Below are 27227 nucleotides of genomic sequence, written 5' to 3' on the forward strand. Positions count from 1 at the left end.
CACCTCTCTACAGTCTTTGATTCAATTTTCTTGTACCGAGGTAGAGGAGCTCAAGTGCTCGGACTGAAAAGTTTTCACGTTAGACAATGGCGGGAGTGAGAAGAGGAGGACGAGCTCAAGTAGCTGACATGAAATAAATACGAAGGGAGAGATCGAATTTTGAAATTTAGTTGGACCAAAATGGTACTATTTGGGTCCATTAAATTATTTTGTATCCCCGTAGATATACATGTTGCATTTGCTAAATTTCGCTCGAAAATGCGAGTAAGATAAATTGGAAATTCGACAAAAACTATCAAAATTTATGATTTTAGCAATCGATATTCAAAGTTTATGGAAAAAATCATAACAATACCCTAAATTCAGGACAACTATTACCTCTTTTTTGAATATTTAGATTTATTTATTTTGGTTAATTGAAATAGCGAAGTTTATAAGTAGATGAAATAGCATAACATTTTATTTCATGTACATTTCTGACTTGCTAGCTAGACAGAACTTGCTCGAGCACGTAATTATGATCCTTTCAAAAAGTTAAAAGTCTGATTTCTTTTAGTAATAGTTAGGTTGGGATACAAATATTAGGACTATTTGGACTTTAATTTAATACAATGATTTCTAATTAGACTATGATGGAATTGTTTGTTTTGTGCACACAAATATTAGGACTTTAATTTAAAACAATGAGTTCTAATTAGATTATGATGGAATTGTTTGTTTTGTGCACACATATATTGTGGTTGCGGAGACAGCTATGCCCGTGACCAAAATAAAACTTAGACGTTACAATTTAATTTATTCAAAGCCACTAAAATAAATATAAATATCTTTCACATTGTTACCCATCTCTTTTAATAATCATCTCTCCCCTTTATATAATCATCAAATAAATCGCAGAGAAAAGAAGAAGAAGAAGAACCCTCACTTCTCTTCTGGGTTTAAACCCCACTTTCTCTCTCTAGAATCACACTCTCGCAATCCAAAATCGGATGTAGTCGCCGCCTGATCTCAGCCAAACTCCCCCAAAACAATCCAATTGAAGCCATAAATTGCTGCAGTTTCGTGTGCAGAAATGGCGGAAGCGAAGGGGAAGAAGAAGAGGCTGTCGATAAACCTCTCCTTTCTCGCGCTCTCCGACTCCAGGAAGCGAGCAAACGCGCGCTTCCTCCCGGCGCATTTCGAGAATCCGAGCGGCGTCGTCGGGCTCGGCATTCTCGCCGCCATGAGAGGCGATCGCGGCCAGCAGCACGATCTGTTCCTCAATAACGGTGCCGCGCTGGCGATTTCGCCGAAGTCGGCGTCCAATTCCATCCACGTGATCAGCGGTAGTCGGAAGAGGATCGGGGCGGAGGAGTGTGAGGAGTACACGTGTGTGATTTCTCACGTGGGGGAGAATCTCGTGAAGAAGAGGGAGTATTTCGAGGGGGATGTTAGTGACGGTGTTGTTGCTGGCGGTTTTGCGGCGGAGAGTGGCGGTGCTGAAGCCTATGCCGATTTTCTGAATTCCTGCGGCATGTGCGAGAAGAAGCTCCATGGATTGGATGTTTTCATGTACAGGTAAATTTCGATTACTGTTTAATTTCAGGTGAATTTGTGGATTTATTGGATTATGTCTTACTTTTTGATTGTTAGATTATGTCTTGCTTTTGTGGATAATTTTTTAACTGTTGGCGATGGTGAGTTAGGTTGTGCTTCATGCTTATTCCGTGTTTTAGGTATCCTTTTTGGAAAAGTATCTTGTTTGTTTTTGATTATTTCGATTCGATTTATCTTTGCATTATAGTTTTGGAACTGGAATTGCTTTTTTTAGAGAGAGAGAGAGCCTAATTGGTTCCCCTAAAGATGAATGTATCACAATGCAATCTTACTAGCTTTATACTGAGAGAGAGAGAGGGGGAGGGGGGGCCCTAATTGGTTCCCCAAAAGATGAATGGATCAGAGTGCAATCTCACCAGCTTTATATTGAAGATTCTCATAAAAACACTTTATACAACATGTATTTCAGTGGAAAGGGTATAGTTAATAAAGCACTACTACTTCTGTGGCTGTTGTGTTTTCACTTTTAATATTGATTAGAACAGCAGTGGTACTCAGATATGAGAATCAGCAGTTAAAAAGCTAAAATTCGATATTTTCTAGTTTGTAGATGGTGAAGATTATTGAACAAGCACACTAAAAAGCATGTGTGCTTGATGATGGTGATATCACAAAACAAGTAGTTAGAGGAGTTTGGTTACCCATCATAAGCAAGTGGCTTGAGTCACTTGTAGGTGCCTTTTAGAGAAATTAGCGAAGAAGTCGCTGCTTTAGCGCATCAGTTATTAGTATGCTATCATAAAAAACTGAGTAGTTTAAAAGCTTTACGGTGTTCCAAAGCTTCTCAAGTAAGTTTTGGAACAACATTTGGCAAGAAACAAATTACTCTGCTTTTTTGTAGAAAATTATGCACTGTCACATTTCTTATGTAGTAATGAGAAATTAGTTTATAATCTCTCATATATATTTATGCAACTGCTCTGAAGATGGAGTAGAGAGACGGGAAGGGTCGAATTGCAGCAAAGTATTAGTTTTCCTTTAAAGTATATATGGTGTGTTCAGTTGTAATCCTGATTCCTTATATGTTAATACTAACAGTTTGCTTGTAGTGCAAAATATGCTTGCTTGATTCTGTAAGTAAATACATCAGTTGTTAACTCTAGCAATGTACTCTGCACTCTACAAGAAAACTCAAATACGTCTTTGTTAAAAGATGGAAACTCTGATTGTATAACTTGCACATACTCTTCTAAGAGCATGAGCTTACTCTGATAACTAAGATGTATTTCTTGTGGACCATTATCACTGCATCAGGAATTCAAGATTCTACTATTTACTTTTTCCATTCACGAAATCTATCTATATCATTACAAATTTGACTCATCCCACTTAGATGGAGATGCTAATCTAGACCTTTTAGCATGTGTTTCGTCAGCCACATTAGTCTTCCACTATATGCTGCATCATCATGGTATTTTCGAATTCTGGGATTTGTTTGAGTGGGAATATCTCAAAATTACCGCAAGAAAAACAAGAAGAGAGAGAGTTTTGTGGGCCAACTCATATGATGAATTCTGCATTAGTTTGAGGCATAAATTGTGATGTGTATATCTAACAACTCATCATTCATGGCTTTGAATAATTGATCACTGGAAAACTACATACGAAAATGGGCATGCATTTGATCATGATGGAAAGAATGTCACAATCTCTTATTTCTGAATGTTGATTTGCATCTTCTTGTGATGATTCTGCAGAGGAGATAAGGCATTCTGCAGCGCAGAGTGTCGCTGCAAGCAAATCTCCATGGACGAACAGAAGGAGAAGTGCCATTCAGAGGCGAGGCGGGCACGTATGAAGCACTCGGTTTCACCATTCTCTGTAGCTGCAGCCTGAGTTGTTGAGATGCTTGACCGTATATATAAATATATATATATAGTATATACCGAGTGTATAAGAATAAAAGCTCCTCGGAGATCGTTTGTGTGGGAGAGTGTGGGGTTGGGTTGGGGGGGTAGGGTTCTTCGAAATTTTGGTTCGTAAACTCTAGGGACGGGACAGTGGGGTAGAGTCGTACGACCAGAGTCCCTATGTTGAGAAATGTTGAGAAGGCAAATAGAAAATGTTTCAATAATTATATGTATCTATTATCCACCTGCCCTTATACTTCTTTGTATTAATAAAAAAACATTGGCCTTCGAGGTTTTGAGTTCACGCTCATGAATTCAGTGAGACATTTCACAACTTCTTCTGCTACGTTTAACAAGTCTTTGAAATTCTATTTTTAATATAGTTTTTTTGACATGAATCATAAAACGAAAGAAATAGGAGTAGCAAAGAAAGAGAAATGAATTAGCCATAAGATTACATCTCTGAGATAAATTCTAAATTCTCAGATTGAAATAATTAAATAATTATATTTGTCTATAAGAGCATCATTAACGGTAGGGGACCGGCCGCATCCCGGCCCTCGTCACGCCGCCCGTGCTGCTGAAGTTGCGTCCCAGCCCGCGATGGATGTTTTCCGGGCCGGGCCGCAAGTCCACACTATTACTATTTTTTATTTTATTATTTTATTTTTTAGCTATATACTCCCTCAGTCTGCGAATAGGAGTCCCGCTTTACCATTTTGGTCCGTCCGCGAATAAGAGTCCAGGTTCATTATTTCTATAAATGGTAAAAGGTCCCACATTCCACCAACTCATTCCACTCACATATCATTTAAAACTAATATAAATAAGTGAGACTCATTTTCCACTAACTTTCTTTCACCCACTTTTCTTAATATTTCTTAAAACCCGTGCCGAAAATAAATGAAACTCTTATTCGTGGACGGAGGGAGTATATTCCATTTGTGCATTATTTTTCCACATTTTCTCAACTTCAATCCTCTTGTATTCCAAAATTTCCGGCTTCTGTGGATTGGTTTAACAGCGCCCAACGACAGATGGACGAATTCGTCAACAACAACAACTGGCACGTGTCGCCGTCGCCCGATGCAACGCCTAGTCCAGGGTTGCCTACCAACATGGAAATCACATCGCCAGTTAGTACTGATGAGTACGAAATCAGTGATATGGAGCCCGCTGAAGGGAGGGGCAAGGGCAAGGGCAAGGTTGCGGATGAGGAGGGTCGAAGAAGTATAGTCCGCAGGAGACAACGTGGCTGGTTAAGAACTTCGTCGACGTCTCTGAGGATCCTATCATCGGCAACCAGCAGAGCGCCAAAGTGTTCTGGACGCGGATTGCGGATAAGTACAACGATGGTCGTCCTAAAGGGTCGTTCGAGCATAACTACACGAAGCTACGCAAGCATTGGGGTCGGGTCCAGGCGGGATGAACAAGTGGAACGACAAGTGGACGAACGTAGTCCGGATGTGGCCGAGCGGCCACAGCGAGATGGACCTCGTGGAGAAGGCCAAGGCGGACTTCTTCTCTGACGGGAAGAAGCATTTCAAGTACTTCGACGTTTGGAAGCTTGTCGAGAAGAGTCCGAAGTACACCGGTGGGGCTGAACCGGCGATAAGGGGGGCACCGAAGAGAAACAAAGTTTCTGCCGCCGGACACTACTCGTCGAGCAAAGGAGGTCCGCCAATCGACCTCAACGTGACAGACGAAGACATCTTCCTCTCGTCCCCTGGTACTCAAAGCCGTCCAATGGGCACAAAGGCGGCAAAGAGGAAAGCGAAGGGGAAGGCAACTGCGAGCTACTCCGCTATGTCGCCACCGCCGTCCAATCCTTCTCTAGATAAGATATCCAACTGTATGTCGGATATGAGTATTACCTGGCGGATGAACCAACTGACGGAGTTGACATCGAGGGATACCTCGACAATATCGGAGTTCGATTTCGAGTTGCACCATGAGATGATCGCGGCAATTTTTTTATGACTTGTAATTTTATTTTTCTTGGATTTGTAATTTTCTTCTTCTAGGATTTTTAAATTTCTTCTTAGGATTTATAATTTTCTTTTTCCGACTGAACATTGAATTTTTCCAGTTTGAATTGTTCAACGTTATCTATTTTATAACTAAAATAGGTTGAAGTTGTGAATAATGCAATTTAATAGCTGTGGCCCAGGTTGAGGTCTGACGGTTATAGGAATTGTGGGCTGAAACTCTAATTTAGGGGAATAATGAGGTGGAAGAGACTTGGGACTGAAATGGGGATGGAGTTAATGATGCTTTATATGCCCCACGTAGCATATCTCATTTAATGAAGCATGTAGCAGACTAATATGCGTTGATAATGTATCGATAATTATAAATAGTCCACCTAGATTTTTTAGAGAAGATATTTTTTTATGTCACCTGCTGAATCTATTGCATGACATTTCAATTTTCAATTAAAATAATTGAAATTTAAAAATAATAAAAGGTACTTTTAAATTTATAAAGCTAATAATCTTGTTATGAAAACCAAAATAAAATTGTAAAAGAATAATTAGCAGAGATGGTCCTATTCTAATGCTTATAGCACCCTAATCCAAAATCAAGACTAAATTTCCACCTTTGGATTTTAAAATGAGTGGATAAGATTAAAGCTCACAAAATCTCAATAAATAGTAGATAAAATATCAACAAAAGGGTAATATCGTCATTATGTTATCATATAATAATTTTCATTAGCGTTTTTTTATATCAACATTGTGTATTACAAATATCAACAATATGATATTAGAATATCAACACAAGGACAAGAAAATATCAACACATTTTTATTGAGATTGGACATGCATAATATTGAGATTTTGCCTACAATATATTGAGATTTTTTGTTCCATTTGTTGAAAATAGCTGCTTATCAACATGTACGAAAATTGAAATATAATTTATCAAATTTCATCACCCGAACATCGTCGGAACATGTGCAATTGAGATCTCGTTGGAATCCTTATTAAATTATCTTTAATTTGATATATTTTTTGCGAAAAAATAATTTAAATTGAGAGAGTTACGTAAATTTAAAGATTTGAGATGATTTTGAGGAGAGAGAAAGTAGTTAGTTATAATTACTACATATAGGATTTGACATTAATACCCTTTTAATTTAATTAATAATTATTTAAATTTAAAATATATTACACTTGATATTATATTAACCACAAGATCTTCTAATCTAATGGTTGAAAATTGATCTCAATTTGGAATTGATAATTAGTTAGTAATTGATTATGTCCCTGGTAGAGATATTCTAATTTAGTGCAATGAATTTTTGATGATAAGTGAACTACTACAAAATTTTAAATTTAAAAAAAAACTTACAAATAAGTGAAAGTGAATTAGTACTAAATCTTACTGCTATGCAGTCTCACATTATTTAATTACTGTATTTTTTGGAATCGTAGTTCGATTGTATATTTGTTAGTTCCCGTTTACAAATTGGGGCAAAATTGATGCAAAATTAGGGTTTAAGGCAGACCAACCAACTCCTCCTGCTGCTGCTGAGCAGGCAATTGACTTGGTTAGAATTTTCATCTTCGACTTTGCGCATATGAATCATAATTACTTGTTTAGTTACATTACATGCATGCAATCCCGTGTAAGAAACCAGAAATTTGTTTGCTGTGGTCAATCTAGGCTTCTGTTTTTTCTGCACCGAGCTGAATTTGGTGTGTGCGCATTCTCTATTTGCTCTGAAATATGAAAACGTGGATAATTACTTCTTATGGAATTTGACTCTCTGCATTTTGGGATTGTGAGATATTCTGAATTCTGTGGTTGGTTTAAATGGTCAATGTAGGTCGCTATACCATTTCTGCTTTAATTATGTTGTCTGAATCATTTGTGAGATTGAGTGAGTTTTCCGGGTGGGTACGCTGTTTTTGTTCGGCTATCCAATCCTATCTATGTGCATTGACCGGCACCGCAATGGCTAGTTCATGTAACATGGGTCTGGAAGAGTAGAGTTAAAAAAGGAAAAGAGGGATACCTTTCTGATAGTTTAACCCTCTTTGTTTCTGATGGTTTGTTACAGATAAGTGGCGTTGCTAGTATAATCTTGGAGAAGTAAAATTTGTTGATCTTGTTTTGGCAAGTTAAACTTTTAAGTAGCAGAAGATGGAAGGTTCTCCTACATCCATGAAAAGGAAACAACCAGAAGAGGGTTCGCAAGAACAACAGGAAAGCCAGGTGCAAGAATCTGTCTCGAAGAGGCGTAGCTTATCTAGGACATGCGTGCACGAGGTGGCAGTGCCCAGCGGATATGTTTCAACCAAGGATGAATCAACTCATGGCACCCTGGCAGATCCCATTTATAACGGGGAGCGAGCTAAGACCTATCCATTTAAGCTTGATCCTTTTCAGGAGGTTTCTATTTCTTGTTTGGAGAGAAATGAGTCTGTTTTAGTCTCCGCCCACACTTCTGCTGGGAAAACTGCAGTTGCAGAATATGCAATTGCCATGGCTTTTAAAGAGAAGCAGCGGGTCGTATATACTTCTCCTCTAAAAGCTCTGAGCAATCAGAAGTACAGAGAGTTAAGTCAAGAGTTTTCAGATGTTGGATTGATGACAGGTGATGTCACACTTTCACCTAATGCAAGTTGTTTGGTGATGACTACGGAAATCCTGAGGGCAATGCTTTATAGGGGTTCTGAGGTATTGAAGGAAGTTGCTTGGGTTATATTTGATGAGATACATTACATGAAGGATCGTGAAAGAGGTGTAGTTTGGGAAGAAACTATTATCTTCTTGCCCCCCGCCATCAAGATGGTCTTTCTTTCTGCCACTATGTCAAATGCGACTGAGTTTGCTGAATGGATATGTAATATACACAAACAACCTTGTCACGTGGTTTACACAGATTTTAGGCCGACACCTCTACAACACTATGTGTTTCCTGTGGGTGGCTCTGGTTTATATCTCGTAGTTGATGAGAATGAGCAGTTTAAAGAAGGTAACTTTTTGAAGCTTCAGGAAACTTTCAGTACTCAAAATTCTGTTGATGGGAGCAAGAGTGCGAATTCCAAAGGCAATGGCAGAATCGCTAAAAGTGGAAATGCTTCAAGCGGTTCCAACATATACAAAATTGTCAAGGTTAGTTGGCATCAGAGGATGCTGTGCTCAGTTAGAAGCTAGGTATCTATATTATACTCCCTCTGTCCCCCAAAAATAGTCTTCTTTTGTCATTTTAGTTTGGCCACAAAATTAGGCCACTTTCTATTTTTGGAAACCTTTTCACCATACATTACACTACCAATAAGGTGGGTTCCGCTATCCACTAACACTACTTCAATTACTTTTCTCTTTCTCTCTCATACTTTACCAATTTCCATTAAAACTCGTGCCGTCCCAAAAGTCCCTATTTTTAGGGGAAGGATGTAGTATAGACATGCAGAATTATCCATTTTTGTCGATTTTATGGCTTTTTCTTATTCTTGTTGTTTTATTGTATTCTCACAAAGTTGTTGATTGCAGATGATAATGGAACGAAAATTCCAACCAGTCATAATTTTTAGTTTTAGCAGAAGAGAGTGTGAACAACATGCCATGTCCATGTCCAAACTTGATTTCAACACTCCAGAGGAGAAGGATGTTGTGGGGGAAGTGTTTCGAAATGCTATCCTATGCTTGAGTGAGGAGGATAGAAATTTGCCTGCCATAGAATTAATGTTGCCATTACTTCAGCGAGGCATTGCTGTTCATCATTCTGGTTTGCTTCCTATCATTAAAGAACTTGTAGAGCTTCTCTTTCAAGAAGGGCTTGTTAAGGCCCTATTTGCCACAGAAACGGTATTAACATTTCCGGTCGATCTTTTTAGTTAAAATTTAAAGAAAGTGATACCATGTCTTTCAACAGTGGCATCAAGTTTTTTGGAACTAATGGCATAAAAATATTCTTACACATCTTTTAGTATAAAGTCATATAACTTTATTCTATATTATGTTGTAAGCTAATTTTTTTTACTTGCATTATATGCCAGTTTGCAATGGGGTTGAACATGCCAGCAAAAACTGTTGTTTTTACAAATGTAAAAAAATGGGATGGTGACAGTCATCGTTATATCGGATCTGGTGAATATATCCAGGTGAGTATTTTTATTATTTAAAAATATGTGCACTGTATCTGCTACCTTACACGGCTCTTAACATATATTTGCATGTAGATGAGTGGCAGAGCTGGACGTCGTGGTAAAGATGAGCGTGGTATTTGCATTATAATGATTGATGATAAGGTAAGGATGATATTCTCCTGGTTTCATTGAGACTTGGGAAACATCTCCCTCCCTATTTGGAAATATTTTCTCACTAAAGGATGATTTGTAGAGAGCATTTATGTGCTTGTAGTAGTATCAATCTATATACCTTAATAGATATAACTACAGAACCTCAAAATCTAATTGAGTAATTCCTTTAGCCTCTTCCACTAGCCATGAACAAGCAGGCGCCATGTTGTGCTTCCAAACCTAATAATTACTCAAGCATTGAGCTATACTGAGTTTCTAACAATATACTGTTCAATTTTTTTTTTTTTATCTCAAGAGATGACCGTTCTTACTTCTTAGTGAAAACCATGATGTTGGTCAATTGCAATCTCTCCTTGTCCAGAATCAAACCCAAGGGAAATAACTTTTCCTCTACAGGAGTAGAAAAATCATGATTTAGATACCAGACTATGTGAGTTCCTACCCCCTACAAATGATACTTTGAAGTTTCTCCTCAATCATATATTTAAAATATTATATGAAACCAGAATAGTCTTAGCTAAAAGCTTTCTATAAATATCCTTAATAGATGTCTGTGTAAATGTACAAATGTCAAATATGTAGTATAAAATATCTGTAAACGTGAAAAGTATTTGCATTAAAACATGAAAATATGTTGAGAATATATTAATGTCTGATGTGCATTTTATAAAGATAAAAGTTTGCATGCTACTCACAAATTTAATTTATAGATATTAGATATATATGTAACTGTAGTTCTATTTATCTTGAGTTGGAATAGAAAAAAAAAGAAGATGAGATAGGTGTTCTTGGAAAGATAAAGTTTTTGTTCAAAGGTATGCGAATTGTCACAAGCCTAAATAAATCACCTTTTAATGAAGAAACTATCACTGTTTTAGCTCTATGTTGTTATGTTTCTTGATTGTTATTGGTCTTCCTTCAAATTGTCGTTGCCTCTAATCTGGTTATGTAAAATTGGCAATTGAATAGATTTTGTGTACTAATAATTCTTCTAATCTGTTTTGTTTAATATAAAGAACAGTTTATCTTAATTATCTTCCATACTTCCACATTGACATCAGATGGAGATGAATACACTTAAAGACATGGTTTTGGGAAAACCAGCACCTTTGGTCAGTACTTTCAGGTTGAGTTATTACTCAATTCTAAATTTAATGAGTCGTGCCGAAGGACAATTCACAGCTGAGCATGTTATCAGAAACTCATTCCATCAATTTCAGCATGAGAAGGTTTTACTTATAACTTGATTTTCCAATGCTCTCATAGGTTTCTTCATAATTTCTAAATCTAAGAAATTTCTGCTTTTTTAGGCTTTACCTGACATTGGAAAAAAAGTTTCACAGCTCGAACAGGAAGCTGCTGTGCTTGATGCTTCTGGAGAGGTAGGCATTTGCTTTCACCAGGAGCTTGGAAGTTCTTTTTAAGGATTAAATCATATGTAACAGAGTTATCCTATTTCACCTACTAGGCTGAGGTGGCTGAGTATCACCGGCTTAAGCTTGAGTTGGCCCAACTTGAAAAGAAAATGATGGCAGTGATAACACAACCTGAAAGAGTTCTCTCTTTCCTTCTACCTGGTAGACTGGTATGTCCCAGTATGGCTGTTTCTGATTACATCTTGATTGCCTAGGATGCATGTTTGGCCAACCTTATTTGTGGCTCATTTCCAGTTCTCTTCTGATATATAGTTGCTGTTTCTTTATAGAACAACTTATCTGTTGGGTTGGTTGAGTCTAGTTTTACGGTTTATACTTGGCTCTGTTGTTTCTAACTTAGAACTTCTTCTGTAACTTTGCAGGTCAAGGTAAGAGAAGGAGGAACAGATTGGGGTTGGGGAGTTGTTGTCAATGTGGTGAAGAAACCGCATGCCGTCTCAAGTTCTATGCCAGCTGAACTTGCTTCTTCACGTGGTAACAACTATATTGTGGATGTTTTGCTTCACTGCTCTATCAGCACAAGTGAAAATGGTTCTCAACCAAAACCCTGTCCTCCTCGTCCTGGAGAAGAAGGTGAAATGCATGTGGTAAGTTGATATTTCTAAAGAGAAGGTGGTCGTGAGTCGTGACTGAACATATTTATATAACGTTATCTTACTGCAACTGGCACGTGACCCTTGTGATTCATGTACTTATTTTATTCAACAGGTTCCTGTACAGTTGCCTCTTCTTTCTGCACTTAGCACACTTAGAATATCGGTTCCTTCTGACATACGGCCGAAGGAAAGTCGGCATACTGTTCTTCTTGCTGTGCAACAGCTTGAAAAGCGCTATCCACAAGGCTTTCCAAAGCTCAATCCAGTGAAGGTATGAATTGTTATTTTGTTGGTTTGATGCTGCTTTATTTTTTTTTAATTTTGCGCAATGACTACTTTGAGAAATTGTTGTGTTTGGGAGTTTTGTGGCTACATAAAAGAGCCTCCTTTTTATTTAAATTGTGTGTCATATTGTTGCTCTGACATTCGGCTTGGAATATTTCTAGGTCTTATTGCGAAATTATGGAATTTTGATTTTATCTACTATCGCCAATTAAGTGCCCTGGTTCATGCGATGCGATATGTTTAGCATAATTTATTGCTTATAATTACTCCAAAAATTTGACTTTATTCTGTATGAATACTTATGTGAAATCAAGACAGAATTGGAGAGGTACCAAGAAAAATAGAAGGCATGAGCTAAAGGTGTGCTGGTGATGGGGAAGAAGTAATGGTGTACCAGTCAATTTAATGCTACACTTTTTGATGATTATAACTGTATCATCACTGACTGTCTCACTGTGTGCATCATGCAACTCCTGTTGTGGTTTGGTCTTTTGTGTTAAGACTTATAAATTGCCTTACATGTTTCATAATTGCATTTGCACCTTATTATGAATTTATGACTTGTAATGTTCCTTATTCGTGCCTGGGTCTAAAAACAAGTTCATATATCTGATATCCTCAAAATATGTCTGTTATATGAAACAATTTTTTGCTGGACCGAGACTGGAGAGGGCATCTGTTTCTGAAATATTTGCATAACTGTGCCAGGATATGGGAGTTGAAGAGCCTGAATTTATTGAGTTGGCTAGCCAAATCGATGAGCTTGAGCATAAGTTGCTCATTCATCCCCTGCACAAGGTATGTGAAAGTGCCTTCCTCTCGCTGACATTTGGTTCAGTTTGCTTGTTTTTCATTAATCTGATACCACTAGGCTTAGCTGGGAATTTTTTCAGCATGCTAATCAGCACTTTTGCCCATATTTTCCTAATTCATATTGTCACTCAATTCCAGTCACAAGACGTACATCAGATTTCAAGTTTCCAGAGAAAAGCAGAAGTCAGTCATGAAATTCAACAGCTGAAGTCGAAAATGCGTGATTCTCAGGTACTTCTGTCTTGATTTTTACATCCTGCCTTAGGCTTTCTGCACTGGCTTCTTACTCAAGATTGTTCAATACTACCCAATAGTTGTATATCCAATATACATTCAGCTTTTTATGTTATCTTTACTAATGAATTGTGTGAGTCCCTTCTTCTGTTTACCTTCCTTGGTAACTATATTTGAAGTCTTTGCCTTTAAGGTTGGCTTCATGGTTTCAAATACATCATGCTTATTGATTAATTTTATGAACTATTCTCCCCCTGTTGGGTTGTAGTACTAACCAAATACGTACTTGAACTTTTCTTAAGCTTCAAAAATTTCGTGACGAACTTAAGAATCGATCGCGGGTTCTCAAAAGACTGGGTCATATTGATGGTGACGGTGTTGTTCAGTTGAAGGGACGTGCAGCTTGCCGGATAGACACTGGAGATGAGCTCCTTGTCACAGAATTGATGTTCAATGGTGAGCTCCCTAGAAGTGATAGATAACTCAAATACAAGTATGCTTCTTGTAGCAGCTAGTTCAAGCAGCAACTATCATTTCTCTGACTTTTGTTGGTGTACACCGATAAGTTACATAGTTTTCTTTAGCTTTCATATATTTGTGCTTGCTGACAATTTTTAGTTCGATAATAGTTTCAATTCTTCAATAATGCATTGTAATTGCTTAAGTTAGTTTATCCTTTCCATGGCACCTGCTTTAATGCATTCGAACTTGGTAACAAACCGTAGTGTGCTTATTTGTGGTTCTGTGTATCTCTGGACAGGTACCTTCAATGATCTTGATCATCATCAAGTTGCAGCTCTGGCTAGTTGCTTTATTCCTGGGGACAAGTCAAGTGAACAGATACATTTAAGAGCTGAACTTGCTAAACCTTTGCAACAACTTCAAGATAGTGCCAGAAGGATAGCTGAGGTGTGTTTAAATTTGATTTACTAACTGTTTTTCCTAATTATTTTCCCTGGAAAGTTAGTTCCCCAGCAAATATATACATATATATACTATATAGTGAGTTACTCCATCCGTCCCAGAAAATTTGTCGCATTTCATTTTCTGCGTTGTGAAAAAATGATAATAAATAGTTAAAGTGCGGAGAGAGTAAAGTAAGAGAGACTTGAAAATGAAATGTGACAAATTTTCTGGGACGGAGGGAGTATATTTAATGACAAATTTAATATAATGTGTTTTGCAGATACAACGCGAGTGTAAACTTGAAATAAATGTTGATGAATACGTCGAAGCATCGATTAGACCCTTCTTGATGGATGTGATTTATTGTTGGTCAAAGGTCGGTATGGTGTTACACTATCTCCTACATGGCATGTAAAACTGTTAGTGATGCTGAAAGCCGCACCTTGTTGACTATCTTGTGGAATATAGCCAGTCTTTATAAATTACCAAGGATGCATGACATTTTACTTAATTGATATACTTAACAAAAATTTTCATTAACTTCTGTCTATATGGCTGCTAGCGCATATGTTGAATCATTATCACCTTATTGTTGTAAATTTGCAATTTGAATATTCGGTTGGAAATTTTCCTTACCAACTACTGTTAAGGAACATGCTAAAAATACCCACTTGTATATATGTAGAGTCTACCCAAATTGTCTAAAATAGCCCCAAATCACTGATTTCAAAACATGTCACACATTGAAGGGTTTTTCTCCGTTCACTTAAATGTGGTACTATGTTTTTACAAAAGTAGAATGCATTTTACATATGAGAAGTGGGTACTTTTACCCTTTACGACTTCTCTTTTAACATAAGATATTGAAGTCTGTTAAATTGTTTTTATGCATTTGAAGTTTTATTGTTGTTGTTTTTGATCCTTTTTAAAATTGATCCCTCCATTTTTTTCAGGGAGCATCTTTTGCAGATGTAATTCAAATGACTGATATTTTCGAAGGTAGCATCATAAGGTTGGCTAGAAGGCTTGATGAATTTTTGAATCAGGTAACAGTTTCATCATTTTCCATTTGTCCTTTCCAATAGTAGAATTGTGTTTCAGTTTTTCTTTCTCTTACCACTTCTTGCATAATTAGATAGAAAGTCATTTTCACATCATTTTGATTTGCGCCTTCCTTCCACGAGGTTGCTTTCATTGTATGCAACTAGAAAATTAGACAATGAAGTGCTGTGAATATGTATTTTTTATTTATCATTTTTTGCAAATAGTGAACATATATATTGTTTATTTTTCTGCCAGTAGCACTTGAGACCAGTTTTAATTTATGAAGATTGTGATTCGTGAGTTTGCAGTTGAAAGGTGCTGCTCATGCGGTTGGCGAGGCTGGTCTAGAGGAAAAATTTACAGCTGCTAGTGAAGGCATTCGTCGGGGGATAATGTTTGCAAATTCGTTATATCTTTGAAGTGATTGAAACTACTGATACATTGCTGCTAGTGAAGAGACTTGACTATACCAGTGAAGTTGCACATGTTTGCCTTTCTGAAGTTAGATTTATAACATACTCTCAATTTCTGGAATCAGATAGCTACCTGATGTGATCTTGACTCTGGCCAAGAACCAAAGGCATCGAGGGCCCGAAATTGATCCAGCTAGGAGTCCAGCTCGGCCCAATGTGAAGAACTTGGTTCGAGTGCGACTTGTCAAGATTAGGACCGAGACGTGTAATATTTGTAATAGTTATATTGTTTCAATGCATAGGGTAGGGAGTTTATCTTTTCAATAGATGAGAGAATAGGTTTGCTTACAATTTTTCTATAAAAGGATAGTGTAGCTTTCCAATCGTAGGAGCTTGTTATTTTTATTTTAATTGATGATTTTTGTTCTTGAGTTTATTGTCTTTAATTCCTATTTAGAAATCATGTAGTACTAGTATTGTAGCCGCTATTGTTTATCGACTTATCGATCAAACTCTCGCATTCAAACCTGGTATTGTTGTCATTCTATCTTATAAAATCCTAAAAAACAGTAATATTAGGATGTGAGAAGTCGCCATCTAGGTTCTGTCTCACATTCGAGCATGGCATCTGTTTCTTCCGTTTGCGCGTGGAAGGTTGCCCACTCACTAGAGTCGACGTTGCTTCCAACCCATGCCCTCTGGTTCTGTTCGACAGCAACTGAGTTCCGCTGCTGATTATTTTGGTTCCACCGTCTGTTCTTATGGAAGATCAGCCCATTACAGCCCCAAATCAAAACTGTCTATCAAGTTCGATCTCACCAACTGTTCATCTTTGGAACAAGGCGTTCTATAACAATTCAAAATTAAATTCAAAATTATAAATCACTTAAAATATGGTGAAATTGCCATTAAAATAACGAAATTTGATCAAATTCTATTATTTCCAGCACCTTCCAAAGTTCAAATGATTTTTTCCAAATGTGATGCTGAGTTGACACATGATGCAGAGTTAATATCATGTAACATACAATAAGCAAAGATAATGTTACTGAAATAAGATTATAATGAATCTTGGAATTTCAGCCAGGTTTAGTACAGCATCATGTGAACCAGAATTTTCTGGGTGGCCTCCCTGCATCTTCATCTTGCATATGCTGCCACAAAAATTAAAAGAGGGGGGTTACTACCAGAAGAAAGTCGCAAATCGCAACCATGGGAAAGGCGAATCTCAACGTGCCTGATTGCACACAAGTAATGAAAGTCTCAAGCATTCACAAGAATTTATAAGATCAGAGCAACCAAATCAAGAGTAGCAAAAAAGAATAACCAACTAGAAACACAACATTGCTAGTTAGTACTGAACACCCCTTAACATTTAAGTGTGTGGATATATGTTGCATTCGGTTCAACTAAAGGTTAAAAGGTGACCAGGGTATATGAAAACAGCCGTAGTAGACATAGTTTCCGCTGCCGTGAAGATAAAGATGATGATAATAAGACAACATAATAAAACATCAAATAAACAGAGACGGCACATACCGGTCAAAGTTACACAGACAGATACATTGTTTTACAGAAGACTCTTATGTTTCATTTGATAATCTTCAAAGTTATACGATAAGAGACATCTTTGTATAAAAGGAAGCTAAGATCAAAGTATTTCCACACCAATAAAGTTGAGAGAAGCAAAATTAGTTATCATCTTCAGTTGGTGCATCGACCATCGAGTCAAGAGAAACCAAATGGCATATGGTAACTAACAACTCGCGTGTGCTATCACAGACAATTTAACAACCAGAAGAAGAATCATAATGTTTAATGGCAGTGATGATAAAATATCACTAGAAACTCATGACCATGACCGGAGAACAACAATACCATTTCCCGAAGCAATATTTTGGTGGTAGACTTGAATGAAGACACGTACATACACAAAAGGAACGTAACCGTGGCTTTATACATTAATAAATGACACTAAGAAATTAGAAAGGTATATAGGTATATCTCAAATGATCATGATCCATGTCTACTACATTCCCCCTGAAACTTTTACGATTAAATGCACAGATTGGGAATCCGCAATACCTACGAGAAATACCCTTCCAACAACACTACGGATAGAGTCCAGTGCACCCTTCACTGGTGAATGGACATGATGTCCAGCTACCAAAAACGATGAAAGGCGTTATATGCCCAACGAGTTCCTACAGATTACTATCAGCAAACACTACCCAATACATTGCTTGCCTGAAACAATCTCTCTAAAGTCTCCAAATTATCTTCTCAACTACAGCCATAAAGTAATTCTATGTTCAAACCCTCTCAATACAGTCTGGATAAATTTTCAGATATTCACCAAACAAACACTCGTTCAAACCAAGAACACAAGCTAAAATCTGAAAAGAGCTAATTTTCTTTCTGATCAACAATAATACTAGAAGATCGAATCGAATTTGATCTCAGAAACCACCGATAGACTATACAAAACCAACAATTTCGCACACATTTCGACCAAATTTGACATTTCGCACAAATGAAGCTCATGAATTGGGGGAAATTAAAAGAAAACGTACAAATTCCTTGACGACGCCTTTGTAGACGAGGATGGGGACGGCGACGCCGAAGATCCCGACGAGGGCAAGGTTGCGACGGGTCCACCGGAAATGGTGCTCGAGATTCTCCCTATTAGTCGCCCAGTCCTCGATCCAACGGTTCTTATTGGTCTCCATTCCGCCCCCCATTTTCACCTTCTATTGATTACTACTTTCTCTCTCTAGCCTCAGTCTTCTCTCTTCAAAGGGCTTATATATAATGAAAGTATGAAACTTTATGTATGACAATATTACCCTCAGCCCAGTTTCTGGAATTATAAATCAATTGGGCATTTTTGTGAAAATTAAAATTCTGAGCTTTCCACATCCAAAATCAAAACTCAAATTCTTCGTGGCGATTACCAATCCAATCAGATTCCAATCCAATCGTTACAACCAGGTGTTTTTTTTTTTTATAATTTGAATCATGTTTAATACAATTGAGTTTTGCAATGGCAACCTGCAGTCTACGTGTTCGATGAAATGCCTGAGTGACTGAGCTTGTGTGAATTCTGCAGAAAAATGGCGAGAGGTTTGATTTGGGCGAGTGCTGAGGATTTGGCTCGGAACAGGGGGCGGGTTCTGTCGCTGTACCGGCAGATACTGAGGAGCCTGAACTCACCCGATCTGCCGTTCAACTTCGCGGCGCGGCTGGCGAAGAAGGCGGAGGCTCGCGCGATCTTCGTGGTGGCGGCGGAGGAGCGATCCGTCCACAACATCGAGGACCTCATAGACACCGGCGAGTACGCTCTCTCGCTTCTCAAGAAAGGCCAAATCCCCAAATATAGTTTGTCTAGCTGAGCTGCAACGGCGAGGTGTTGGGATTTAACATAACATTAGCCATTTTTGAAGCTGGGATTCTGCATTCATCTATTTTCCATATTTCGATTTCGAAAAAATAAGGTTTTGAACTTGATTTTCGGTTTGAGAATGCATGAATAGTTATAATTATCGATTCGATCTTATCTCTTCAACATGTGAAAAATGATAGTGATATTTTTTGCATGGTTTAGATATATAGATTATGATACAAGGATTAATATGTGAGAATTAAAAATTTTAAAATGAAAAGATCAAAAATTAAATAGTACTAGTACATTATAAAAAGACTGTATTAGAATATTTTTTTAAAAAAAATAGTAGAAAGAAAGAAATAGTATAGTAATTAATTTTTTGGTATACCCCTCTTAGTTATATGCCAATGCACTATTGATTTCTATTCTAATATAACTTCGAAACTGTGGCAACAAACTTTGATTAATTAATGCACATAGTATAATCATAAACACTTGAACAAAATTAAATAAATAAAGTATAGATTTTGGCTATCAAGATTTGGACGTTAAATCAATATTCATCGCGATGATAGTAATGATCAATATTTCGTTATGAAATCTAATCAGTCTGGACTCAATTTAATTAACATAATCTATTAAAGGGGTGCTTTTGCTAAGTTTTGCTAAGTTTTTAAGTTGTTAAACTCTCCTAACTCATCGACGTATTGTATTAAAAATATCAATACGATGATATCAATATGTCAACACATAATTTTGTTGGCATTTTTAAACACTACATTGATGAGTTAACAAATTAGCAACTTAAGAAAAGCTAGCAACGGATCACACCACATCTATTTATAGGGTAGTGATAAAATGCAAACTCTATATATCTAACAAAATCCAAACTTTTCAACAAAATGTCAACTTAGTATAAAAACACAGTGTCAATTGTGTTAATATTTTCTATTATTATTATTTTGTAATCCATTGATATTTTTTAATGGTACAGATCATAGTTTAAAGTTTGCATGATATTTAGAATTTGCATTTAATTACATTCCTCTATTTGATTACATTCCTCTATGTATAATGGTAATATTTATATAAATCTTTGTGGATCTCTTAGATCAGATCAGATCACATCATTCAATATTATATAACTGAAGTTTAAAAATCTTGTGTATGATTTATGGGAATTCTCTCCACAAATTCTCTGAGTATGTCTATTTGAGGTTCAAATCAATCGATAAAGTGACGGAAGTTGCAATCCTTCATCTACAAAAAGAAAATTTGCAATAGGTATATTTTGAACACAAGCATGTCTATATTTGTTTCATATCTGTCTAATTGTATTTATATAAAACATACTAGTATAATTTTTCAGAAATCATCCTATTAGATTATCAGGACTAAGATCTTCAAACCTTGATCAACATAGAAATTATCACATTAGTAATAATGAATTTCTCTAATATACACTCCTTCAAAGCGTCAAATGTACCCTTAAAATATCCACTTAACAAAACTCATAATATTTCCACCGTAAATCATTATGTTAATAGTTGGTCCGAATCACCTAATTCTTTTCCTACACCATCTCCTGCTCCATTCCTCATAAACGTAAAATATGATAGTGGATCCATTCCTTATGTTCGTTGAAGCAGGAGATGGCGTAAGAAAATAATTAGGTGAAAATTCATTAATTACATTTTGGTTGTCTTCACCTGTCTCGATTACCAAGGACAACAACCCCCCTTCAAAATCATTGCATTAAGCATTAACATAGGATTCTTCGGAATTTAATCTGAAATTCTGCAGAAATTCTCCTTGTTTTTCGCCTTAGATCTCTCACTCTCGCTCATATCCACACAACTCATGTAAAATCTCTCTCACTCAAACTCAAATTTATCCCTCTTTTGTTTTAAAAAAGGGTTTTCAATGTAAATGTGTTGGTGCGTGTGTGTGTGTGTGTCTTAAAAAGGTTTTTTTTCGAAGAAAATGGTAAAGCCTGTGTTGTCTGTAGCTCCAATACCTTCGCATTGCATGTGTATGTGTTCTGATTTATGTCTTTTTGTGGTTACTGTCATGAATATTGGATTTTTGTGGCACTAGAAGTTAGAATTTTCTCCCTTTTTTTGTGCCTAAAACAGAGTAAGGAGAAGCCTGTGCATGTTCCTTTAACATACATTGCTCTTCTTTGAAATTTTGAGACTATAATTTTCTTGGGCTTTTGCACAATAATTCACACGAAATAATGAAAATTCGACTGGCGTTTAGGTCTTGTTGGGGAATGATACTTGTTTCTGATCTTTGTTTCCTTTTAAATCATGCATATAAACTGGAAATTCCACATTAAATGTTTTCTGTTTTGGTATTACCTTTTGATTGGAGGTTAATTACATTGAAGAATTAGTTTCCATGTTTAAAACAACCACAGATTTAAGGTTTGAGTATTTGAAAGTCAATATTGCACCCTAGAAAATGTGGTTGAATGTGCCCTGATTTCGACATGGAAATGGAAACGTACCGCGTAGAAAAACCTTTTGATAGAACGAAAAAAGTTCCAATGTCATCTGTTAGATTGGATTGTACAAGATGTTGTTGTTTTAGACCGTTGTATAAGTAATGCCCTTTGTTATGTTCGACATATACCATGTGTGTAAGTACTATGCGATCTTCGTGTTAGCCACATTTGGAAGTTGCTATGAAGCCTCGTATTGCTACTGAACTCTACCCCCATGAATTTGTTCACCATTTTGTTCATTATGTCAACTGTCCGACAGATGGATTTGTATAAAATGTTTTGTTTTAGTATGATTGTACACGATGATACTTAAGTAGACCGTTATATATATACACGCAGTGCCCTTTGTCACGTTCGAGATATATCATATGTGTGAGTACTATGGGCTCTTTGAGCAGTTTGAGCTAGCCAGTTTTGGAAGTTGTTTCATTATTACACTATATCTAAATAAGAATTCGAGTTTATTCATTTCCAGCTGATAAAGATGCATTTACTTCTCTGCCATTTCGTGACACCGCCTCTAATTGTGTTTTTCGTTCTTTTTGCATATCTTGGTTGCTCATTTATTATGGAGTTTCAGGATATTCTGTGTTGACGAGTTCCTAGTTCTTGCGTCTTCTTAGCAAGTTAGGCGGGTAAGGGATTTGATCAATCGTTGAATTCAGGAACTTAGATAATGAAGGCAACTCTGCAGCCGCAGTCTTTGGAAGTTACTATCAAAGTTGAAAGAGACAAAAATGTCGGTGAATCTTCAACCACCGTTGATCATGTGAATAATGCTGAAGGAGAACGCAATGCATCAAATCCTTCCATTCCCCTGGGGACCCCGACTACATTTCCTGACGACATAGTGGACTTGTGTTCTGATGAAGATGTCGAAAATCACGACACAGACACTGAAGGAAATAAAACATCTGAAAATTCTCAGTATCAGTTGGTGCTATATGTTCCATCTGTCAATGAAGCCGGTAACGGCAAAGATGCGCCAGGTGGTCCGGGTCCCATTAGTTGTCTGTCTCCTCCGAAGAAACCACACCCATTTTCTGACCGGACCCCGAGGGTTTTGCCATCGGTAGGGCTCTTCGCTGTTCAGTGTGCCAGCTGTTTCAAATGGAGGCTCGTTCCAACAAAAGAAAAGTACGAGGAAATACGGGAGCATCTTTCAGCGCGCCCCTTCTTCTGTGACACAGCTCGTGAATGGTGTCCAGACGTCTCGTGTGATGATCATCCGGATATAACACAAGATGGCAGTAGAATATGGGCAATCGACAAGCCTAACATACCTCAACCCCCTACTGGTTGGAAAAGGCTTTTGCGAATCAGAGGTGAAGGAAGCGTCAGGTTTGCTGATGTGTACGTATCTATTTCTTTTTCTGTCATACGTTTGTTACTTGCCGTAGCTCTCTTTTATCCTGTAAGAGTTACATATTATTATAACTTGATGAAGATACATGATTTCTTTAGATCCCCTTTTGATTGTCTCAAAATGCCATTTAATTTATCGTCACGATTTCTCTCAGGTACTATGTTGCACCCTCGGGTAAGAGTTTACGTTCTATGTTGGATATTCAAAGGTATGTTCTTGGCATTATTGCAACGGAATTTACCATAACAAGTCTTGGTGGCATTATGTTTTGGAATAGTTGATTGTTTCCTTACTCGTCTTTTCCGGGTTTTCTGATGCTTATTCAAGGTACCTAGATAAACATCCAGAGTACATGACTGAAGAGGTCAGCCTATCAAGGTTTTCCTTCCTAATCCCGAAACCAATACAAAAAAACTATGTGAGGAAGCGACCTGTCCGTCCTGCTTTTCATAACGATGCAGGTGATCCTGGAACACAACAATATCTTCCACCATCAGAAGGTGTTCGTCAACCTGCACGTAAGGATACTCTCCATATTTCACGAAAAGTAGTAATTTTATCAAATGAGTTAGTCGAACTTATCTGCAGTGTCACGGTGGCCTTTTAATTCGATAAACATATTTACACTGGTGAAATCAACCCGAGAATATGTGAATTCTGATGTGGATCCTCGATGTTTGGCTCGTGATTAATTTGATATTTTGTTAATCTGCTAAACATATACACTAGCGAATCAACCAGATAACATGTGAATCTGATGTGGATCCTCGATGTTTAGCTCGTGATTTTCTTGATTTGTTGTAAACTAGAGTTTAGAGGCGGTTTTGCATAGTTACATCATCAGGCAATCGTGTCATTTAAGAAAACTACTCTGTTAATGCTCCAGGCATAACTTGGGTGAGTACGGATGGGGACACGGACTTACAGCCGAGCAGCCCAGCACTTGCTTACAATTACCATTTGGAGGCACCGCCTTCAAATCCCAAAAGCAGTCGACCTGCAAAGAGGCCGAGAACACCATCCCAGAGGAGGTATGCTGATGATTTAGTACCTAACCGCAATGATGCCAGTGTGGAAGAGCCTCTTCACCTCTGATTTCGTAGTTTTTTTATGATCGAAAACTAGCTGATCCTGATTTTTGCTAGCTCGTGGGTTTCGATATATAGTCTATTTTGAATGATATACAAGGTCTGATCAAAGTGCAAGAAAAGCCTAATATTTGTGCTATTTTGAATGCATACACAAGGTCTGATCAAAGTGCAAGAAAAGCTATGTTTTGACTACTATTTTGCACTTGATGTTGTAGTCAACTTTTTTGTTGAGTATAATGCTGAAATTGAATAGAATGTGATATTGGTATCAAGACTTTTGAAAATTCGATGACACCATAAATATACATATAGTGTGACGAAAAAGAATATATTTTTGCAATAGGAGTTCAACTAATACTAAAGTGGATTTGTGATTGATGAGAATGGTCCCTTTTATACATTTTGGTTTGGTGTAGTTATTCCATTATGCAATGAATATTAGATTGAATTGATGAGCAAAAGAAAAGAGCATTTATTGAATCACTTGATTGAAAAATGAAAAGAATTATTTGATCTTACTATGAATGTGTATATGACATGAAATTCATAAATAAAATGTGGGCTTGAAAACCAAATTAAAGTTAGGCTAACTTTGACGTGACCATAATGGAATTGGCACTATGAAAATTCGAGGGAAATACAATGTAAAGTGTGAGAATATCTTTAGGAAATTCGACTATTTCATCTTACTATTTCTTGCACCCAAAAAATGTTCCAACTGCACTGTGTGTGAGAGAAAGAGAGACTTTTATTTATTTCTAATAAAATGTAGATAATCAAATTTATGACATGCAGCTAGATAAATAAATTTTAAAATCTAATTTTCAATTTTGACAAATTTATGCTTCCGTCACAAGTTCCCAACCCTAGTATTTCGATGCAGCTTTTCGACAATATGAGAAGAGTTTATAAAGACGATGATATTCACAACTCGTAGTTTGATTACTTTACTGGAGATGATCGGAACAAACAACAAAGAAAACAATGAAAAGAGGCATCGAAGTTGGAATACAACATCGATATTTTTCACTGTGTCGATCCTAGAAATTCCTTTTTCTAGATTTGTCAAAATCCCGATTGGTCTCTCAAAATCAGTAGTAATCATTCCATTCAATTGTGACAAAATCCATTTCACAAAACATTAAATTGGTCCTGCACCTACATGCAAGGTCCATACTACAATCCTTACTTTCTCCAACACAAAATGTTACTACAAAATAAATAAATAAAAATTGAAAGCAACTTAAGAGCATGCAAGAAGCAAATCCAATTATATAAATTACAAACCCTAAAGCTAAAGTTTTGGTTGATTAATGAATTGACCTTTTTGGATGCCCTAATCAAGACATATAATGTCTTCAAGTTGAACAATTAATGGTTGATTAAAACACCTAAAAATTCCAAGGCACCCACCCTATGAGGGTGGATAGGGGGGTAGGGGTGGGGGTATGAAATTATTGAAAGAGATTTGTATTTATAGCTGTCTTGTGGGATCCCATGAGGGAGAAAACATTGAGTTGGCAAATTTGATATATGCATTAAATGAAATTTGGCTCATCCAAAACCAATTAATTGAGAATGCCAATTCAAGAACAAGAACACAACAAACCCCTTCTAGTGTGTGTGTGTGGCTTTCTTTGGATCAATCATTTCAGGTAGAAACTTGTATGGCACATATTGGAATTGCACTACACAAAAATCCCACCACCTCTTTGTGTGTGGACTTGGATTGGGTGCTCAAAGGGTGTGTTAGGATATTAGTTTGAGATATGAATAGTTCTAACTTGTCGATATTCGATCGAAATCATCTTATCTAAAGTTTAAAAAGATTATACCTCATTCATAAATTCCGAACATCATCTTATTTCAAGTTAAGCTTATAAGAACATAAGCAACTTATTAATATTATCGTTTTGCCATAAATTAAATATCTGAAACTCGATTCTGAACATTACTCTGGAAGGTACTTCTACTAAATTAATTTATTTTGAAATGAATATCAAAATTGAATATGTCTCGTTTAAGATTTTTATTTAATTACTTATTAGTTTTATATCATGTATCAACAAAAATACTTAGTTTTTTATAAGTATCTTTAATATATTTTATATGTAATTTTCCCTCTTTCTCGTATTTTAGTTTCTACTAATTCTAACTTGGAAAATTAACAAATATATTTGGAACATTATATTTCGTAATATTAATAATGTATAGTTAATTCATCATATGATGTCTATATATTTATTGTACGTGTTCATATAAAAAGATGATTTCGTTTCATAAAAGCATAAATGTATCTAAACATGAAAATTGCACCCATTTATATGGAGTATTTATATAGTTATTCGTTAAGAATAAGAAAAGGTAAAATATTTATATATTTGTTAAACTACTTGGCACTGATTATAGATTGTAACGTCTGCATTAACGAATTGTTGACTATTGAATTATTCGAATATATATTTGAATATATTTTTTTTCGATAAATTAAAAAAGCTCAAGTCAAAAACGGCAAGCAAACCCTTAAACCTAAACCCTAAATATATATTGCCAATAAAGATCGAATAGTGTCCCCTTGCCAAAAAAAATAAACATTGCAATCATATGAGAATCGATGAATATTGAAATGAAGAGAAAATGTGGGCTCTTAATTACCCATATGCTTTAATTGCCATTGTAGAATGTGCTTGGTTGAGTGATTAGACACGTTGAAAGTCATTTTGGCACTTGATTTAAAGCAAGCACTAATTCTTATCAACCCAAATATATTATGTATCTTTTCACTTTTGAGAGTGAGATATAATATTTGATCCATTCCTTTATTCTCACACAGTGAGAAAGTATCAATTGGTGCAAGCAAAAAAAGTGCAATCAACTCAACTCCATGAATGATCTAAATAAATGAGAAAAATGATACTACTATATCTAAATATTGAGAAAATTAGACTATATACTCACATCACATGTAACATGTAAATTAAGCTCCACTTTTTATGTATTCTCTATTAATTTGAATGTTCGATTCACAAAAAAAAAAGGATGTTTCCATGTAGTATTTGGTAATATATCTATGAGAACGTTATATTTTTGTTTTAGTGATTTTTTAATGAGTAGCTATTTTGAATACAAACTACACCACATTTAAATCGTAACTAAACTAGTTATAAATTATAATTAGACTAAATAGCTAAATAATTTTGTTCTTAATTCCATAAGTAGGGAGTTTTCTTTATTACTGTATTTATTTGTGGAAATTGGCGTCCAATTCCGTGCTTTTTGGCTGGTTTCCTTCTTCCCAATTTTCAAATAATATTAAAGCAAAATATTATACACTCGGAAGAAACAAATCAGGAAAGGACAAAAAAAATTATTTGAACCTTTTGACCAAAAACAGTTTTTTTTTTTTTTGCTCAATTTCTAGCATTTAA

At 36.3% G+C, this 27227-nt stretch overlaps 6 protein-coding genes across 13 annotated transcripts; 5 read left to right on the top strand and 1 right to left on the bottom strand.

Annotated features, from left to right (window-relative positions):
- The first annotated feature begins 880 nt into the window (after positions 1 to 880).
- On the top strand, positions 881 to 3750 carry LOC125195865 (FCS-Like Zinc finger 12-like). Its single transcript, XM_048094131.2, has 2 exons — positions 881 to 1557; positions 3294 to 3750. Exons 1-2 carry the CDS (start codon positions 1073 to 1075, stop codon positions 3430 to 3432), a joined length of 624 nt encoding a protein of 207 aa, XP_047950088.1. The 5' UTR covers positions 881 to 1072; the 3' UTR covers positions 3433 to 3750.
- A 1121-nt stretch (positions 3751 to 4871) lies between these two features.
- On the top strand, positions 4872 to 5426 carry LOC148927088 (uncharacterized). Its single transcript, XM_089055979.1, has one exon. It carries the CDS (start codon positions 4872 to 4874, stop codon positions 5424 to 5426), a length of 555 nt encoding a protein of 184 aa, XP_088912105.1.
- A 1428-nt stretch (positions 5427 to 6854) lies between these two features.
- LOC125193923 (DExH-box ATP-dependent RNA helicase DExH10) lies at positions 6855 to 15879 on the top strand. 2 transcript variants are annotated; one of them, XM_048091864.2, is made up of 17 exons: positions 6855 to 6999; positions 7513 to 8570; positions 8952 to 9266; positions 9458 to 9562; positions 9641 to 9709; positions 10783 to 10950; positions 11032 to 11103; positions 11190 to 11306; positions 11520 to 11744; positions 11866 to 12024; positions 12747 to 12836; positions 12990 to 13082; positions 13388 to 13541; positions 13846 to 13994; positions 14272 to 14367; positions 14945 to 15037; positions 15344 to 15879. In XM_048091864.2, exons 2-17 carry the CDS (start codon positions 7596 to 7598, stop codon positions 15452 to 15454), a joined length of 2991 nt encoding a protein of 996 aa, XP_047947821.2. In that variant the 5' UTR covers positions 6855 to 6999; positions 7513 to 7595; the 3' UTR covers positions 15455 to 15879. The 2 variants fall into 2 exon arrangements, with proteins under 2 accessions (XP_047947821.2, XP_088912266.1); XM_089056140.1 differs by having other exon boundaries at positions 12747 to 13082.
- A 477-nt stretch (positions 15880 to 16356) lies between these two features.
- On the bottom strand, positions 16357 to 18235 carry LOC125193925 (uncharacterized). The gene is made up of 2 exons (XM_048091866.2): positions 18022 to 18235; positions 16357 to 16602 (listed from the first exon to the last, which is right to left on the bottom strand). Exons 1-2 carry the CDS (start codon positions 18187 to 18189, stop codon positions 16549 to 16551), a joined length of 222 nt encoding a protein of 73 aa, XP_047947823.1. The 5' UTR covers positions 18190 to 18235; the 3' UTR covers positions 16357 to 16548.
- Positions 18236 to 18292: 57 nt separating this feature from the next.
- Positions 18293 to 18990, top strand: LOC125193924 (COMPLEX 1 LYR-like protein). The gene is made up of 2 exons (XM_048091865.2): positions 18293 to 18439; positions 18558 to 18990. The coding sequence occupies exon 2, from the start codon at positions 18562 to 18564 to the stop codon at positions 18838 to 18840; it is 279 nt and encodes a 92-aa protein (XP_047947822.1). The 5' UTR covers positions 18293 to 18439; positions 18558 to 18561; the 3' UTR covers positions 18841 to 18990.
- A 1549-nt stretch (positions 18991 to 20539) lies between these two features.
- LOC125192782 (methyl-CpG-binding domain-containing protein 2-like) lies at positions 20540 to 23991 on the top strand. Of its 7 annotated transcripts, none has more exons than XM_089069819.1 (5): positions 20540 to 20695; positions 21923 to 22683; positions 22863 to 22916; positions 23036 to 23226; positions 23595 to 23991. In XM_089069819.1, the coding sequence occupies exons 2-5, from the start codon at positions 22019 to 22021 to the stop codon at positions 23801 to 23803; spliced, it is 1119 nt and encodes a 372-aa protein (XP_088925945.1). In that variant the 5' UTR covers positions 20540 to 20695; positions 21923 to 22018; the 3' UTR covers positions 23804 to 23991. The 7 variants fall into 7 exon arrangements, with proteins under 7 accessions (XP_088925945.1, XP_047946389.1, XP_047946390.1 ...); XM_048090432.2 differs by having other exon boundaries at positions 20541 to 20695; positions 21923 to 22695; XM_048090433.2 differs by having other exon boundaries at positions 20542 to 20695; positions 22008 to 22695.
- Positions 23992 to 27227: the final 3236 nt, after the last annotated feature.

The sequence above is a fragment of the Salvia hispanica genome, chromosome 4 (assembly GCF_029641045.1).
Source record: "Salvia hispanica isolate PSC_SH4W2 chromosome 4, Shi_PSC_v1, whole genome shotgun sequence".
Classification (NCBI taxonomy): Eukaryota; Viridiplantae; Streptophyta; class Magnoliopsida; order Lamiales; family Lamiaceae; genus Salvia; species Salvia hispanica.